The 17,487-nt window shown below is 41.2% G+C and overlaps 1 protein-coding gene across 1 annotated transcript in view; it reads left to right on the forward strand.

The window, feature by feature from the left end:
• LOC104677081 (cyclin-Y-like protein 2) overlaps positions 1–17,487 on the forward strand; it is a 69,865-nt gene that overhangs the window by 24,912 nt on the left and 27,466 nt on the right. Inside the window, 1 exon segment of the mRNA XM_030941152.1 lies at positions 4,679–4,722. Coding sequence (XP_030797012.1) covers positions 4,679–4,722 — 44 coding nt within the window.

Consider the following 17,487-nt stretch of genomic DNA (forward strand, 5'->3'; position numbering starts at 1 on the left):
CTTGGCAATGCGGGCTCTTTTTTGGTTCCATATGAACTTTAAAGCAGTTTTTTCCAATTCTGTGAAGAAACTCATTGGTAGCTTGATGGGGATGGCATTGAATCTATAAATAACCTTGGGCAGTATGGCCATTTTCACGATATTGATTCTTCCTATCCATGAGCATGGTATGTTCTTCCATTTGTTTGTGTCCTCTTTGATTTCACTGAGCAGTAGTTTGTAGTTCTCCTTGAAGAGGTCCTTTACATCCCTTGTAAGCTGGATTCCTAGGTATTTTATTCTCTTTGAAGCAATTGTGAATGGAAGTTCATTCCTGATTTGGCTCTCTGCTTGTCTGTTACTGGTGTATAAGAATGCTTGTGATTTTTGCACATTAATTTTGTATCCTGAGACTTTGCTGAAGTTGCTTATCAGCTTAAGGAGATTTTGGGCTGAGACAATGGGGTTTTATAAGTATACAATCATGTCATCTGCAAACAGGGACAATTTGACTTCTTCTTTTCCTAACTGGATACCTTTGATTTCTATCTCTTGCCTGATTGCCCTAGCCAGAACTTCCAACACTATGTTGAATAGGAGTGGTGAGAGAGGGCATCCCTGTCTTGTGCCAGTTTTCAAAGGGAATTTTTCCAGTTTTTGCCCATTCAGAATGATATTAGCTGTGGGTTTGTCATAAATAGCTCTTATTATTTTGAGGTACGTTCCATCAATACCGAATTTATTGAGCGTTTTTAGCATGAAGGGCTGTTGAATTTTGTCAAAAGCCTTTTCTGCATCTATTGAGATAATCATGTGGTTCTTGTCTTTGGTTCTGTTTATATGCTGGATTACGTTTATTGATTTGCAAATGTTGAACCAGCCTTGCATCCCCGGGATGAAGCCCACTTGATCATGGTGGATAAGCTTTTTGATGTGCTGCTGAATCCGGTTTGCCAGTATTTTATTGAGAATTTTTGCATCGATGTTCATCAGGGATATTGGTCTAAAATTCTCTTTTTTTGTTGTGTCTCTGCCAGGCTTTGGTATCAGGATGATGTTGGCCTCATAAAATGAGTTCGGGAGGATTCCCTCTTTTTCTATTGATTGGAATAGTTTCAGAAGGAATGGTACCAGCTCCTCCTTGTACCTCTGGTAGAATTCAGGTGTGAATCCATCTGGTCCTGGACTTTTTTTGGTGGGTAGGCTATTAATTGTTGCCTCAATTTCAGAGCCTGCTATTGGTCTATTCAGGGATTCAACTTCTTCCTGGTTTAGTCTTGGGAGAGTGTAAGTGTCCAGGAAATTATCCATTTCTTCTAGATTTTGTAGTTGATTTGCATAGAGGCGTTTATAGTATTCTTTGATGGTTGTTTGTATTTCTGTGGGGTCAGTGGTGATATCCCCTTTATCATTTTTTATTGCGTCTATTTGATTCCTCTCTCTTTTCTTCTTTATTAGTCTTGCTAGCGGTCTATCAATTTTGTTGATCTTTTCAAAAAACCAACTCCTGGATTCATTGATTTTTTGGAGGGTTTTTTGTGTCTCTATCTCCTTCAGTTCTGCTCTAATCTTGGTTATTTCTTGCCTTCTGCTAGCTTTTGAATGTGTTTGCTCTTGCCTCTCTAGTTCTTTTAATTGTGATGTTAGAGTGTCAATTTTAGATCTTTCCTGCTTTCTCTTGTGGGCATTTAGTGCTATAAATTTCCCTCTACACACTGCTTTAAATGTGTCCCAGAGATTCTGGTATGTTGTATCTTTGTTCTCATTGGTTTCAAAGAACATCTTTATTTCTGCCTTCATTTCGTTATGTACCCAGTAGTCATTCAGGAGCAGGTTGTTCAGTTTCCATGTAGTTGAGCGGTTTTGATTGAGTTTCTTAGTCCTGAGTTCTAGTTTGATTGCACTGTGGTCTGAGAGACAGTTTGTCATAATTTCTGTTCTTGTACATTTGCTGAGGAGTGCTTTACTTCCCATTATGTGGTCAATTTTGGAATAAGTGCGATGTGGTGCTGAGAAGAATGTATATTCTGTTGATTTGGGGTGGAGAGTTCTATAGATGTCTATTAGGTCTGCTTGGTGCAGAGATGAGTTCAATTCCTGGATATCCTTGTTAACTTTCTGTCTCGTTTATTTGTCCAATGTTGACAGTGGAGTGTTGACGTCTCCCATTATTATTGTATGGGAGTCTAAGTCTCTTTGTAAGTCTCTAAGGACTTGCTTTATGAATCTGGGTGCTCCTGTATTGGGTGCATATATATTTAGGAGAGTTAGCTCTTCCTGTTGAATTGATCCCTTTACCATTATGTAATGTCCTTCTTTGTCTCTTTTGATCTTTGATGGTTTAAAGTCTGTTTTATCAGAGACTAGGATTGCAACCCCTGCTTTTTTTGTTCTCCATTTTCTTGGTAGACCTTCCTCCATCCCTTTATTTTGAGCCTATGTATGTCTCTGCATGTGAGATGGGTCTCCTGAATACAGCAGGCTGATGGGTCTTGACTCTTTATCCAGTTTGCCAGTCTGTGTCTTTTAATTGGAGCATTTAGTCCATTTACATTTAAGGTTAATATTGTTATGTGTGAACTTGATCCTGTCATTATGATATTAACTGGTTATTTTGCCCGTTAGTTGATGCAGTTTCTTCCTAGCCTCGATGGTCTTTACATTTTGGCATGTTTTTGCAATGGCTGGTACCCGTTGTTCCTTTCCATGTTTAGGGCTTCCTTTAGGGTCTCTTGTAAGGCAGGCCTGGTGGTGACAAAATCTCTCAGCATTTGCTTATCAGTAAAGAATTTTATTTCTCCTTCACTTATGAAATTTAGTTTGGCTGGATATGAAATTCTGGATTTAAAATTCTTTTCTTTAAGAATGTTGAATATTGGCCCCCACTCTCTTCTGGCTTGTAGAGTTTCTGCCGAGAGATCTGCTGTTAGTCTGATGGGCTTCCCTTTGTGGGTAACCCGACCTTTCTCTCTGGCTGCCCTTAAGATTTTTTCCTTCATTTCAACTTTGGTGAATCTGGCAATTATGTGTCTTGGAGTTGCTCTTCTGGAGGAGTATCTTTGTGGCGTTCTCTGTATTTCCTGAATTTGAATGTTGTCCTGCCCTACTAGGTTGGGGAAGTTCTCCTGGATGATATCCTGAAGAGTGTTTTCCAACTTGGTTCCATTTTCCCCCTCACTTTCCGGCACCCCAATCAGACGTAGATTTGGTCTTTTTACATAATCCCATACTTCTTGCAGGCTTTGTTCATTTCTTTTTCTTCTTTTTTCTTTTGGTTTCTCTTCTCGCTTCATTTCATTCATTTGATCCTCAATCGCTGATACTCTTTCTTCCAGTTGATCGAGTCGGTTACTGAAGCTTGTGCATTTGTCACGTATTTCTCGTGTCATGGTTTTCATCTCTGTCATTTCGTTTATGATCTTCTCTACATTAATTAGTCTAGCTGTGAATTCTTCCACTCTTTTTTCAAGATTTTTAGTTTCTTTGCGCTGGGTACGTAATTCCTCTTTTAGATCTGAGAAGTTGGATAGACTGAAGCCTTCTTCTCTCATCTCGCCAAAGTCATTCTCTGACCAGCTTTGATCCGTTGCTGGCGATGGGCTGCGCTCCTTTGCAGGGGGAGATGCGCTCTTATTTTTTGAATTTCCAGCTTTTCTGCCCTGCTTCTTCCCCATCTTTGTGGTTTTATATGTCTCTGGTCTTTGATGATGGTGACGTACTGATGGGGTTTTGGTATAGGTGTCCTTCCTGTTTGATAGTTTTCCTTCTGACAGTCAGAAGGACTGTCTGTTGGTCTGTTGGAGATTGCTTGAGGTCCACTCCAGACCCTGTTTGCCTGGGTATCAGCAGCAGAGGTTGCCGAAGATAGAATATTGCTGAACGCGAGTGTCCCTGTCTGATTCTTCCTTTGGAAGTTTCCTCTCAGGGGTGTACTCCACCCTGTGAGGTGTGGGGTGTCAGACTGCCCCTAGTGGGGGATATCTCCCAGCTAGGCTACTCAGGGGTCAGGGACCCACCTGAGCAGGCAGTCTGTCCGTTCTCAGATCTCAACCTCCGTGTTGGGAGATCCACGGCTCTCCCCAAAGCTGTCAGACAGATTCGTTCGCGTCTGCACCGGCCCCCTCTGCTTCCCCTGTTGGTCTTCAGCTGTGCGCTGTCCCCAGAGGTGGAGACTACAGAGACAGGAAGGCTTTCTTGAGCTGCTGTGAGCTCCACCCAGTTCGAGCTTCCCAGCGTCTTTGTTTACCTACTTAAGCCTCAGCAATGGCGGGCGCCCCTCCCCCAGCCTCGCTGCTGCCTTGCGGATAGATCGCCGCAGACTGCTGTGTTAGCAGTGAGGGAGGCTCCGTGGGCGTGGGACCCTTCCGGCCAGGTGTGGGATATATTGTCCTGGTGTGCCTGTCTGCTTAAAGCGGAGTATTGGGGTGGGAGTTACCCGATTTTCCAGGTGTTGTGTGTCTCAGTTCCCCTGGCTAGGAAAATGGATTCCCTTCCCCTTGCGCTTCCAGGTGAGGTGATGCCTCGCCCTGCTTCAGCTCTCGCTGGTCAGGCTGCAGCAGCTGACCAGCACCGATTGTCCGGCACTCCCTAGTGAGATGACCCCAGTACCTCAGTTGAAAATGCAGAAATCACTGGTCTTCTGTGTTGCTCGCGCTGGGAGTTGGAGACTCGAGCTGTTCCTATTTGATGAATCTCAAGTGATTCTGGACGTTTTTTATGAACGGTTACACCCACTTACAATAAGTGTCATTTATTTGTTTGTTTGTTTGTTTGTTTTTGAGATGGAGTTTCACTCTTGTTGCCCAGGATGGAGTGCAATAGTGCCATCTTGGCTCCCTGGAACCTCCGCCTCACAGGTTCAAGTGATTCTCCTGCCTCAGTCTCCCACGTAGATGGGATTACAGGTGCCCACCACCACGCCTGGCTAATTTTGTATTTTTAGTAGAGATAGGGTTTCATCATGTTAGCCAGGCTGGTTTTCAATGCCTGACCTCGGCCTCCCAAAGTGCTGGGATTAGAGGCATGAGCCACTGCACCTGGCCCAGTAAGTGTCACTTTTATTGAGTTCATATTTTCTTTCTTCTTCTTCTTCTTCTTCTTTTTTTTTTTTTTTTTAGATGGAGTCTCACTCTGTTTCCCAGGCTGCAGTGCCATGGTGCGATCTCTGCTCACTGCAAGCTGCACCTCCTGGATTTATGCCATTTTCCTGCCTCAGCCTCCCAAGTAGTTGGGTCTACAGGTGCCCACCACCACACCTGGCTAATATTTTGTGTTTTTAGTAGAGCTAATGGAGTTTCACCTTGTTAACCAGGATGGTCTCGATTTCCTGACCTCGGGATCTGCCCACCTAAGCCTCCCAAAATGCTGGGATTACAGGTTTCAGCCACCATGCTCAGCCTGAGTTTGTATTTTCATCATAGATTTGTATCTGTTTCATGCCTGTAGTCAAAGGCATCTTCCTTTAAGTCTTGTTCCCCATTTCATGTGGCATCTCGTCATCTTATTTTAAAAGTGTTGTAAAAAGAACATGCTGGAATAAGAAGTGATCTGCAGGTATGTTTAATTAGTGAGCTAATATGAGTAAATATACTATCCAAATAACAGAAAATGTATCTTTTTAAAAGATGATTGTCGGTAGTATCAAGCAATATAAGTGTATGTAAATACTTTTAACACAGAAGCATGATTTTTATGAAGAGGGATAAAAATAATTTAAGTTCACTGGGTGCAATGGCTCACACCTTTGTAATCGCAGCACTTTGGGAGGTCAGGTGGAGGGATCACTGGGGGTCAGGAGTTTGAGACCAGCCTGACCAATATGATGAAACCCTGTCTCTACTAAAAATACAAAAATTATCCGGGCATGGTGGCACGTGCCTGTAATCCCAGCTACTTGGGAGGCTGAGATAGAAGAATCGCTTGAACCCAGGAGGCAGAGCTTGAAGTGAGCCAAGATCACGCCATTGCACTCCAGCCTGGGCAACAAGAGTGAAAATCCATTTCAAAAAAAAAAAAAAGGAAAAAGAAAAATTTAAGTTTAAATCAACTTACATGGTGTAAAAACGTAAAAATATATTTCCTCAGGTACCTAAAAGCCACATGTGGCTAGTGACTATTGTATTTACCAACACAGGCTTAGAGCCTCATGGTTACAGGAAACTATTTTTTCAAAGTTTATTGCAGAGAATAATGATATACGGTCAGTAAGACACTAAACCCTACTAGTAGCTTACATTTGGATGGAATTATGTGGGGGAAAGGGTTAAAAAGAATATAAACATTTTCTGAGCTTATGCTCATATTATTATCCTTTTTTTCTTCTTTTTTTTTAAATTATACTTTACGTTCCTGGGTACATGTGCACAACGTGCAGTTTTGTTACATATGTATACTTGTGCCATGTTGGTGTGCTGCACCCATCAACACGTCAGCACCCATCAACTCGTCACTTACATCAGGTATAACTCCCAATGCCATCCCTCCCCCTGCCTCATAATAGGCCCCGGTGTGTGATGTTCCCCTTCCCGAGTCCAAGTGATCTCATTGTTCAATTCCCACCTATGAGTGAGAACATGCGCTGTTTGGTTTTCTGTTCTTGTGATAGTTTACTGAGAATGAAGGTTTCCAGCTGCATCCATGTCCCTACAAAGGACACGAACTCATCCTTTTTTATGGCTGCATAGTATTCCATGGTGTATATATGCCACATTTTCTTAATCCAGTCTGTCACTGATGGACATTTGGGTTGATTCCAAGTCTTTGCTATTGTGAATAATGTGGCAATAAACATATGTGTGCATGTGTCTTTATAGCAACATGATTTGTAATCCTTTGGTTATGTACCCAGTAATGGGATGGCTGGGTCATATGGTATTTCTCGTTCTAGATCTTGAGGAATCGCCATACTGTTTTCCACAATGGGTGAACCAGTTTACAATCCCACCAACAGTGTAAAAGTATTCCTATTTCTCCACATCCTCTCCAGCACCTGTTGTTTCCTGACTTTTTAATGATTGCCATTCTAACTGATGTGAGATGGTATCTCATTGTGGTTTTGATTTGCATTTCTCTGATGACCAGTGATGATGAGCATTTTTTCATGTGCCTGTTGGCTGTATGCATGTCTTCTTTTTGAGAAATGTCTGTTCATATCCTTTGCCCACTTTTTGATGGGGTTGTTTGTTTTTTCCTCATAAATTTGTTTGAGTTCTTTGTAGGTTCTAGATATTAGCCCTTTGTCAGATGAGTAGATTGAAAAAGTTTTCTCCCATTCTGCAGGTTACTTGTTCACTCTGATGGTAGTTTCCTTTGCTGTGCAGAAGCTCTTTAGTTTAATTAGATCCCATTGGTCAATTTTGGCTTTTGTTGCCGTTGCTTTTGGTGTTTTAGACATGAAGTCCTTGTCCATGTCTATGTCCTGAATGGTATTACCTAGGTTTTCTTCTAGGGTTTTTATGGTATTAGGTCTAACATTTAAGTCTCTAATCCATCTTGAATTAATTTTTGTATAAGGAATAAGGAAAGGATCCAGTGTGAGCTTTCTACTTATGGCTAGCCAATTTTCCCAGCACCATTTATTAAACAGGGAATCCTTTCCCCATTTCTTGTTTTTGTCAGGTTTGTCAAAGATCAGATGGCAGTAGTTGTGTGATATTATTTGAGGGCCCTGTTCTGTTCCATTGGTCTATATCTCTGTTTTGGTACCAGTACCATGCTGTTTTGGTTACTGTAGCCTTGTAGTATAGTTTGAAGTCAGGTAGCATGATGCCTCCAGCTTTGTTCTTTTGACTTAGGATTGTCTTGTCAATGCGGAGTCTTTTTTGGTTCCATATGAACTTTAAAGCAGTTTTTTCCAGTTCTGTGAAGAAAGTCATTGGTAGCTTGATGGGAATGGCCTTGAATCTATAAATAACTTTGGGCAGTATGGCCATTTTCACGATATTGATTCTTCCTATCCATGAGCATGGTATGTTCTTCCATTTGTTTGTGTCCTCTTTGATTTCACTGAGCAGTGGTTTGTAGTTCTCCTTGAAGAGGTCCTTTAAATCCCTTGTCAGTTGGAGTCCTAGGTATTTTATTCTCTTTGAAGCTATTGTGAATTGGAGTTCATTCATGATTTGGCTCTCCGTTTGTGTGTTACTGGTGTATAAGAATGCTTGTGATTTTTGCACATTGATTTTGTATCCTGAGACTTTGCTGAAGTTGCTTATCAGCTTAAGGAGATTTTGGGCTGAGACAATGGGGTTTTCTAAATATACAATCATGTCATCTGCAAACAGGGACAATTTGACTTCCTCTTTTCCTAACTGAATACCCTTGATTTCTTTCTCTTGCCTGATTGCCCTGGCCAGAACTTTCAACACTATGTTGAGTAGGAGTGGTGAGAGAGGGCATCCCTGTTTTGTGCCAGTTTTCAAAGGGAATTTTTCCAGTTTTTGCCCATTCAGTATGATATTGGCTGTGGGTTTGTCATAAATAGCTCTTAGTATTTTGAGATACGTTCCATCAGTGCCGAATTTATTGAGCGTTTTTAACATGAAGGGCTGTTGAATTTTGTCAAAGGCCTTTTCTGCATCTATTGAGATAATCATGTGGTTTTTGTCTTTGGTTCTGTTTATATGCTGGATTACATTTATTGCGTATGTTGAACCAGCCTTGCATCCCAGGAATGAAGCCCACTTGATCATGGTGGATAAGCTTTTTGATATGCTTCTGGATTTGGTTTGCCAGCATTTTATTGAGGATTTTTGCATCGATGTTCATCAGGGATATTGGTGTAAAATTCTCTTTTTTTGTTGTGTTTCTGCCAGGCTTTGGTATCAGGATGATGTTGGCCTCATAAAATGAGTTAGGGAGGATTGCCTCTTTTTCTATTGATTGGAATAGTTTCAGAAGGAATGGTACCAGCTCCTCCTTGTACCTCTGGTAGAAATTGGCTGTGAATCCATCTGGTCCTGGACTTTTTTTGGTGGGTAGGCTATTAATGGTTACCTCAATTTCAGAGACAGCTATTGGTCTACTCAGGGATTCAACTTCTTCCTGGTTTAGTCTTTGGAGAGTGTAAGTGTCCAGGAAATTATTCATTTCTTCTACGTTTTCTAGTTTATTTGCATAGAGGTGTTTATAGTATTCTCTGATGGTAGTTTGTATTTCTGTGGGGTTGGTGATATCCCCTTTATCATTTTTTATTGCATGTATTTGATTCTTCTCTCTTTTTTTCTTTATTAGTCTTACTAGCCATCTATCAATTTTGTTGATCTTTTCAAAAAACCAGCTCCTGGATTCATTGATTTTTTGGAGGGTTTTATGTGTCTCTATCTCCTTCAGTTCTGCTTGGATCTTAGTTATTTCTTGCCTTCTGCTAGCTTTTGAATGTGTTTATGCTTGCTTCTCTAGTTCTTTTAATTTTGATGTTAGGGTCCCAATTTTAGATATTTCCTGCTTTCTCTTGTGGGCATTTAGTGCTACAAATTTCCCTCTACATACTGCTTTAAATGTGTCCCAGAGATTCTGGTGTGTTATATCTTTGTTCTCGTTGGTTTCAAAGAACATTTTTATTTCTTCCTTCGTTTCGTTATGTACCCAGTAGTCATTCAGGAGCAGGTTGTTCAGTTTCCATGTAGTTGAGCAGTTTTGATTGATTTTCTTAGTCCTGAGTTCTACTTTGATTGCACTGTGGTCTGAGAGACAGTTTGTTATAATTTCTGTTCTTTTACATTTGCTGAGGAGTGCTTTACTTCCAACTATATGGCCAATTTTGGAATAAGTATGATGTGGTGCTGAGAAGAATGTATATTCTGTTGATTTGGGGTGGAGAGTTCTGTAGATGTCTATTAGGTCCACTTGGTACAGAGTTGAGTTCAATTCCTGATATCCTTGTTAGCATTCTGTCTCGTTGATCTGTCTAATGTTGACAGTGCGGTATTGAAGTCTCCCATTATTAATGAATGGGAGTCTAAGTCTCTTTGTAAGTCTCTAAGGACTTGCTTTATGAATCTGGGTGCTCCTGTATTGGGCACATATATATTTAGGATAGTTAGCTCTTCCTGTTGAATTGATCTCTTTACCATTATGTAATGGCCTTCCTTGTCTCTTTTGATCTTTGATGGTTTAAAGTCTGTTTTATCAGAGACTGGGATTGAAACCTCTGCTTTTTTTTGTTCTCCATTTGCTTGGTAGATCTTCCTCCATCCCTTCATTTTGAGCCTATGTATGTCTCTGCATGTTAGATGGGTCTCCTGAATACAGCAAACTGATGGGTCTTGACTCCTTATCCAATTTGCCAGTCTGTGTCTTTTAATTGGACCATTTAGTCCATTTACATTTTTTTTTCATTTATTTATTCATTCATTTATTTGTTTAATAAATGTGTATCGAATGCTTACCACGTGCCAAGCACTATGTAACACAGGGAAATTTATTGTGAACCAGACTGTCCTGTTGTCAAGGAAACTAATTTTCTTGTCATATTGATCATCAAGAACAATAACTTATTTTCCTTCCCGTTCCCCTTCCCCTTCTGACTTTTCCCTTTCTACCTCTTCTTTCTCTTTCTCCTCCTCCTTCTTCCTCTTTCTGTTGCAACAGAATTATATTTTTTCATCTGCAGTCTAACAGAACTCCAAATAAAAGTAAAGGCTAGAGTCAGATTGTGAGTCCACTCTGTTCCTCCTCAATTTCAAGTCTGTCCTGTAGCACTCTAGGGATCCCTGAGTTAATGTTCCCTGGATCTTATGTATTTTCTGCCAGACTCAGTTTCCATTCCTGCAGGGCCTCTTCTGGGTTCCTGGCCCACTGCAATGGTCTTGATTTAACTCTCTGCCTGTATCCACACCAACCTTAAGTTCCTGCTGCTCATATCCAGTCATTCCTGGCTGAATCCAAACATGTGGCATCCAGGTCAGAATAGGAAATTAAGAAGGATTTAATGTAACATCAAGAAAAAAATGTGCTTAATGTCTCAAATTTAAACAACTTTTGCAAGTGGACAGGGTGCAAGAAGCTCACAGTTTTAGAACTGACTCATACTCTCACTCTTGATATCAAACCTGAGTCAAATTTTGGCATATGCTTCCGTTATTTTAAAAATACAAATATAAGAATGTTTTTTCTTCAATCAAGAACACAGAGGTTTAAAAATATGTAATCAAATGCAACAATGATCCAAAATTCTATTCTAGGGAACATTTTTGTGTATTCTCTTCTCTTTTACATTTTTATTTTATTTTATTTTTTTTTATTTTTTTTTCTTTTTATTTTATTTTATTTTATTTTATTTTATTTTTTTATTTATTTATTATTTTTTTTTAATTATACTTTAAGTTCTAGGGTACATGTGCATAACGTGCAGGTTTGTTACATATGTATACTTATGCCATGTTGGTGTGCTGCACCCATCAACTCGTCAGCACCCATCAATTCATCATTTATATCATGTATAACTCCCCAATGCAATCCCTCCCTCCTCCCCTCTCCCCCCTCCCCATGATAGGCCCCAGTGCGTGATGTTCCCCTTCCCGAGTCCAAGTGATCTCATTGTTCAGTTCCCACCTATGAGTGAGAACATGCGGTGTTTGGTTTTCTGTTCTTGTGATAGTTTGCTAAGAATGATGGTTTCCAGCTGCATCCATGTCCCTACAAAGGACGCAAACTCATCCTTTTTTATGGCTGCATAGTATTCCATGGTGTATATGTGCCACATTTTCTTAATCCAGTCTGTCACAGATGGACATTTGGGTTGATTCCAAGTCTTTGCTATTGTGAATAGTGCCGCAATAAACATACGTGTGCCTGTGTCTTTGTAGTAGAATAATTTATAATCCTTTGGGTATATACCCAGTAGTGGGATGGCTGGGTCATATGGTACATCTAGTTCTAGATCCTTGAGGAATTGCCATACTGTTTTCCATAATGGTTGAACTAGTTTACAATCCCACCAACAGTGTAAAAGTGTTCCTATTTCTCCACATCCTCTCCAACACCTGTTGTTTCCTGACTTCTTAATGATTGCCATTCTAACTGGTGTGAGATGGTATCTCATTGTGGTTTTGATTTGCATTTCTCTGATGGCGAGTGACGATGAGCATTTTTTCATGTGTCTGTTGGCTGTATGAATATCTTCTTTTGAGAAATGTCTGTTCATATCCTTTCCCCACTTTTTGATGGGGTTGTTTGTTTTTTTCTCGTATATTTGTTTGAGTTCTTTGTAGATTCTGGATATTAGCCCTTTGTCAGATGAGTAGGTTGCAAAAATTTTCTCCCATTCTGTAGGTTGCCTGTTCACTCTGATGGTAGTTTCTTTTGCTGTGCAGAAGCTCTTTAGTTTAATTAGATCCCATTTGTCAATTTTGGCTTTTGCTGCCGTTGCTTTTGGTGTTTTAGACATGAAGTCCTTGCCCATGCCTATGTCCTGAATGGTACTACCTAGATTTTCTTCTAGGGTTTTTATGGTATTAGGTCTAACATTTAAGTCTCTAATCCATCTTGAATTAATCTTCGTATAAGGGGTAAGGAAAGGATCCAGTTTCAGCTTTCTACTTATGGCTAGCCAATTTTCCCAGCACCATTTATTAAATAGGGAATCCTTTCCCCATTTCTTGTTTCTCTCAGGTTTGTCAAAGATCAGATGGCTGTAGATGTGCGGTATTATTTCTGAGGACTCTGTTCTGTTCCATTGGTCTATAGCTCTGTTTTGGTACCAGTACCATGCTGTTTTGGTTACTGTAGCCTTGTAGTATAGTTTGAAGTCAGGTAGCGTGACGCCTCCAGCTTTGTCCTTTTGACTTAAGATTGTCTTGGCAATGCGGGCTCTTTTTTGGTTCCATATGAACTTTAAAGCAGTTTTTTCCAATTCTGTGAAGAAACTCATTGGTAGCTTGATGGGGATGGCATTGAATCTATAAATAACCTTGGGCAGTATGGCCATTTTCACGATATTGATTCTTCCTATCCATGAGCATGGTATGTTCTTCCATTTGTTTGTGTCCTCTTTGATTTCACTGAGCAGTGGTTTGTAGTTCTCCTTGAAGAGGTCCTTTACATCCCTTGTAAGCTGGATTCCTAGGTATTTTATTCTCTTTGAAGCAATTGTGAATGGAAGTTCATTCCTGATTTGGCTCTCTGCTTGTCTGTTACTGGTGTATAAGAATGCTTGTGATTTTTGCACATTAATTTTGTATCCTGAGACTTTGCTGAAGTTGCTTATCAGCTTAAGGAGATTTTGGGCTGAGACGATGGGGTTTTCTAAATATACAATCATGTCATCTGCAAACAGGGACAATTTGACTTCTTCTTTTCCTAACTGGATACCCTTGATTTCTTTCTCTTGCCTGATTGCCCTAGCCAGAACTTCCAACACTGTGTTGAATAGGAGTGGTGAGAGAGGGCATCCCTGTCTTGTGCCAGTTTTCAAAGGGAATTTTTCCAGTTTTTGCCCATTCAGTATGATATTAGCTGTGGGTTTGTCATAAATGGCTCTTATTATTTTGAGATACGTTCCATCAATACCGAATTTATTGAGCTTTTTTAGCATGAAGGGCTGTTGAATTTTGTCAAAAGCCTTTTCTGCATCTATTGAGACAATCATGTGGTTCTTGTCTTTGGTTCTGTTTATATGCTGGATTACGTTTATTGATTTGCGAATGTTGAACCAGCCTTGCATCCCAGGGATGAAGCCCACTTGATCATGGTGGATAAGCTTTTTGATGTGCTGCTGAATCCGGTTTGCCAGTATTTTATTGAGAATTTTTGCATCAATGTTCATCAGGGATATTGGTCTAAAATTCTCTTTTTTTGTTGTGTCTCTGCCAGGCTTTGGTATCAGGATGATGTTGGCCTCATAAAATGAGTTAGGGAGGATTCCCTCTTTTTCTATTGATTGGAATAGTTTCAGAAGGAATGGTACCAGCTCCTCCTTGTACCTCTGGTAGAATTCAGCTGTGAATCCATCTGGTCCTGGACTTTTTTTGGTGGGTAGGCTATTAATTGTTGCCTCAATTTCAGAGCCTGCTATTGGTCTATTCAGGGATTCAACTTCTTCCTGGTTTAGCCTTGGGAGAGTGTAAGTGTCCAGGAAATTATCCATTTCTTCTAGATTTTCTAGTTGATTTGCGTAGAGGCGTTTATAGTATTCTCTGATGGTAGTTTGTATTTCTGTGGGGTCAGTGGTGATATCCCCTTTATCATTTTTTATTGTATCTATTTGATTCCTCTCTCTTTTCTTCTTTATTAGCCTTGCTAGCGGTCTGTCAATTTTGTTGATCTTTTCAAAAAACCAACTCCTGGATTCATTGATTTTTTGGAGGGTTTTTTGTGTCTCTATCTCCTTCAGTTCGGCTCTGATCTTAGTTATTTCTTGCCTTCTGCTAGCTTTTGAATGTGTTTGCTCTTGCCTCTCCAGTTCTTTTAATTGTGATGTTAGAGTGTCAATTTTAGATCTTTCCTGCTTTCTCTTGTGGGCATTTAGTGCTATAAATTTCCCTCTACACACTGCTTTAAATGTGTCCCAGAGATTCTGGTATGTTGTATCTTTGTTCTCATTGGTTTCAAAGAACATCTTTATTTCCGCTTTCATTTCGTTATGTACCCAGTAGTCATTCAGGAGCAGGTTGTTCAGTTTCCATGTAGTTGAGCGGTTTTGATTGAGTTTCTTAGTCCTGAGTTCTAGTTTGATTGCACTGTGGTCTGAGAGACAGTTTGTTATAATTTCTGTTCTTTTACATTTGCTGAGGAGTGCTTTACTTCCAATTATGTGGTCAATTTTGGAATAAGTGCGATGTGGTGCTGAGAAGAATGTATATTCTGTTGATTTGGGGTGGAGAGTTCTATAGATGTCTATTAGGTCCGCTTGCTGCAGAGATGAGTTCAATTCCTGGATATCCTTGTTAACTTTCTGTCTCGTTGATCTGTCTAATGTTGACAGCGGAGTGTTGAAGTCTCCCATTATTATTGTATGGGAGTCTAAGTCTCTTTGTAACTCCCTAAGGACTTGCTTTATGAATCTGGGTGCTCCTGTATTGGGTGCATATATATTTAGGAGAGTTAGCCCTTCCTGTTGAATTGATCCCTTTACCATTATGTAATGGCCTTCTTTGTCTCTGTTGATCTTTGATGGTTTAAAGTCTGTTTTATCAGAGACAAGGATTGCAACCCCTGCTTTTTTGTGTTCTCCATTTGCTTGGTAGATCTTCCTCCATCCCTTTATTTTGAGCCTATGTATGTCTCTGCATGTGAGATGGGTCTCCTGAATACAGCAGACTGATGGGTCTTGACTCTTTATCCAGTTTGCCAGTCTGTGTCTTTTAATTGGAGCATTTAGTCCATTAACATTTAAGGTTAATATTGTTATGTGTGAACTTGATCCTGCCATTAGATATTAACTGGTTATTTTGCTCGTTAGTTGATGCAGTTTCTTCCTAGCCTCGATGGTCTTTACATTTTGGCATGTTTTTGCGATGGCTGGTACCGGTTGTTCCTTTCCATGTTTAGGGCTTCCTTCAGGGTCTCTTGTAAGGCAGGCCTGGTGGTGACAAAATCTCTAAGCATTTGCTTATCTGTAAAGGATTTTATTTCTCCTTCACTTATGAAACTTAGTTTGGCTGGATATGAAATTCTGGGTTTAAAATTCTTTTCTTTAAGAATGTTGAATATTGGCCCCCACTCTCTTCTGGCTTGTAGAGTTTCTGCCGAGAGATCTGCTGTTAGTCTGATGGGCTTCCCTTTGTGGGTAACCCGACCTTTCTCTCTGGCTGCCCTTAAGATTTTTTCCTTCATTTCAACTTTGGTGAATCTGGCAATTATGTGTCTTGGAGTTGCTCTTCTGGAGGAGTATCTTTGTGGCGTTCTCTGTATTTCCTGAATTTGAATGTTGGCCTGCCCTACTAGGTTGGGGAAGTTCTCCTGGATGATTTCCTGAAGAGTGTTTTCCAACTTGGTTCCATTTTCCCCCTCACTTTCAGGCACCCCAATCAGACGTAGATTTGGTCTTTTTACGTAATCCCATACTTCTTGCAGGCTTTGCTCATTTCTTTTTCTTCTTTTTTCTTTTGGTTTCTCTTCTCGCTTCATTTCATTCATTTGATCTTCAATCGCTGATACTCTTTCTTCCAGTTGATCGAGTCGGTTACTGAAGCTTGTGCATTTGTCACGTATTTCTCGTGTCATGGTTTTCATCTCTGTCATTTCGTTTATGATCTTCTCTGCATTAATGAGTCTAGCTGTCAATTCTTCCACTCTTTTTTCAAGATTTTTAGTTTCTTTGCGCTGGGTACGTAATTCCTCCTTTAGCTCTGATAAGTTTGATGGACTGAAGCCTTCTTCTCTCCTCTCGTCCAAGTCATTCTCTGACCAGCTTTGATCCGTTGCTGGCGATGGGCTGCGCTCCTTTGCAGGGGGAGATGCGCTCTTATTTTTTGAATTTCCAGCTTTTCTGCCCTGCTTCTTCCCCATCTTTGTGGTTTTATCTGTCTCTGGTCTTTGATGGTGGTGACGTACTGATGCGGTTTTGGTATAGGTGTCCTTCCTGTTTGATAGTTTTCCTTCTGACAGTCAGAAGGACTGTCTGTTGGTCTGTTGGAGATTGCTTGAGGTCCACTCCAGACCCTGTTTGCCTGGGTATCAGCAGCAGAGGTTGCCGAAGATAGAATATTGCTGAACAGCGAGTGTACCTGTCTGATTCTTCCTTTGGAAGTTTCCTCTCAGGGGTGTACTCCACCCTGTGAGGTGTGGGGTGTCAGACTGCCCCTAGTGGGGGATTTCTCCCAGCTAGGCTACTCAGGGGTCAGGGACACACCTGAGCGGGCAGTCTGTCCGTTCTCAGTTCTCAACCTCCGCGTTGGGAGATCCACGGCTCTCCCCAAAGCTGTCAGACAGAGTCGTTCGCGTCTGCACCGGCTCCTGCTACTTCCCCTGTTGGTCTTCAGCTGTGCGCTGTCCCCAGAGGTGGAGACTACAGAGACAGGCAGGCTTCCTTGAGCTGCTGTGAGCTCCACCCAGTTCGAGCTTCCCAGCGGCTTTGTTTACCTACTTAAGCCTCAGCAATGGCGGGCGCCCCTCCCCCAGCCTCGCTGCTGCCTTGCGGATAGATCGCGGCAGACTGCTGTGTTAGCAGTGAGGGAGGCTTCGTGGGCGTGGGACCCTCCCGGCCAGGTGTGGGATATATTCTGGTGTGCCTGTATGCTTACAGCGCAGTATTGGGGTGGGAGTTACCCGATTTTCCAGGTGTTGTGTGTCTCAGTTCCCCAGGCTAGGAAAATGGATCCCCTTCCCCCTTGCGCTTCCAGGTGAGGCGATGCCTCGCCCTGCTTCAGCTCTCGCTGGTCAGGCTGCAGCAGCTGACCAGCACCGATTGTCCGGCACTCCCTAGTGAGATGACCCCAGTACCTCAGTTGAAAATGCAGAAATCACCGGTCTTCTGTGTCGCTCGTGCTGGGAGTTGGAGACTGGAGCTGTTCCTATTCGGCCATCTTGCTCCGCCCTCCTAGTCCATTTACATTTAAGGTTAATATTTTT

Source organism: Rhinopithecus roxellana, chromosome 11 (genome assembly GCF_007565055.1).
Source record: "Rhinopithecus roxellana isolate Shanxi Qingling chromosome 11, ASM756505v1, whole genome shotgun sequence".
NCBI lineage: Eukaryota > Metazoa > Chordata > Mammalia > Primates > Cercopithecidae > Rhinopithecus > Rhinopithecus roxellana.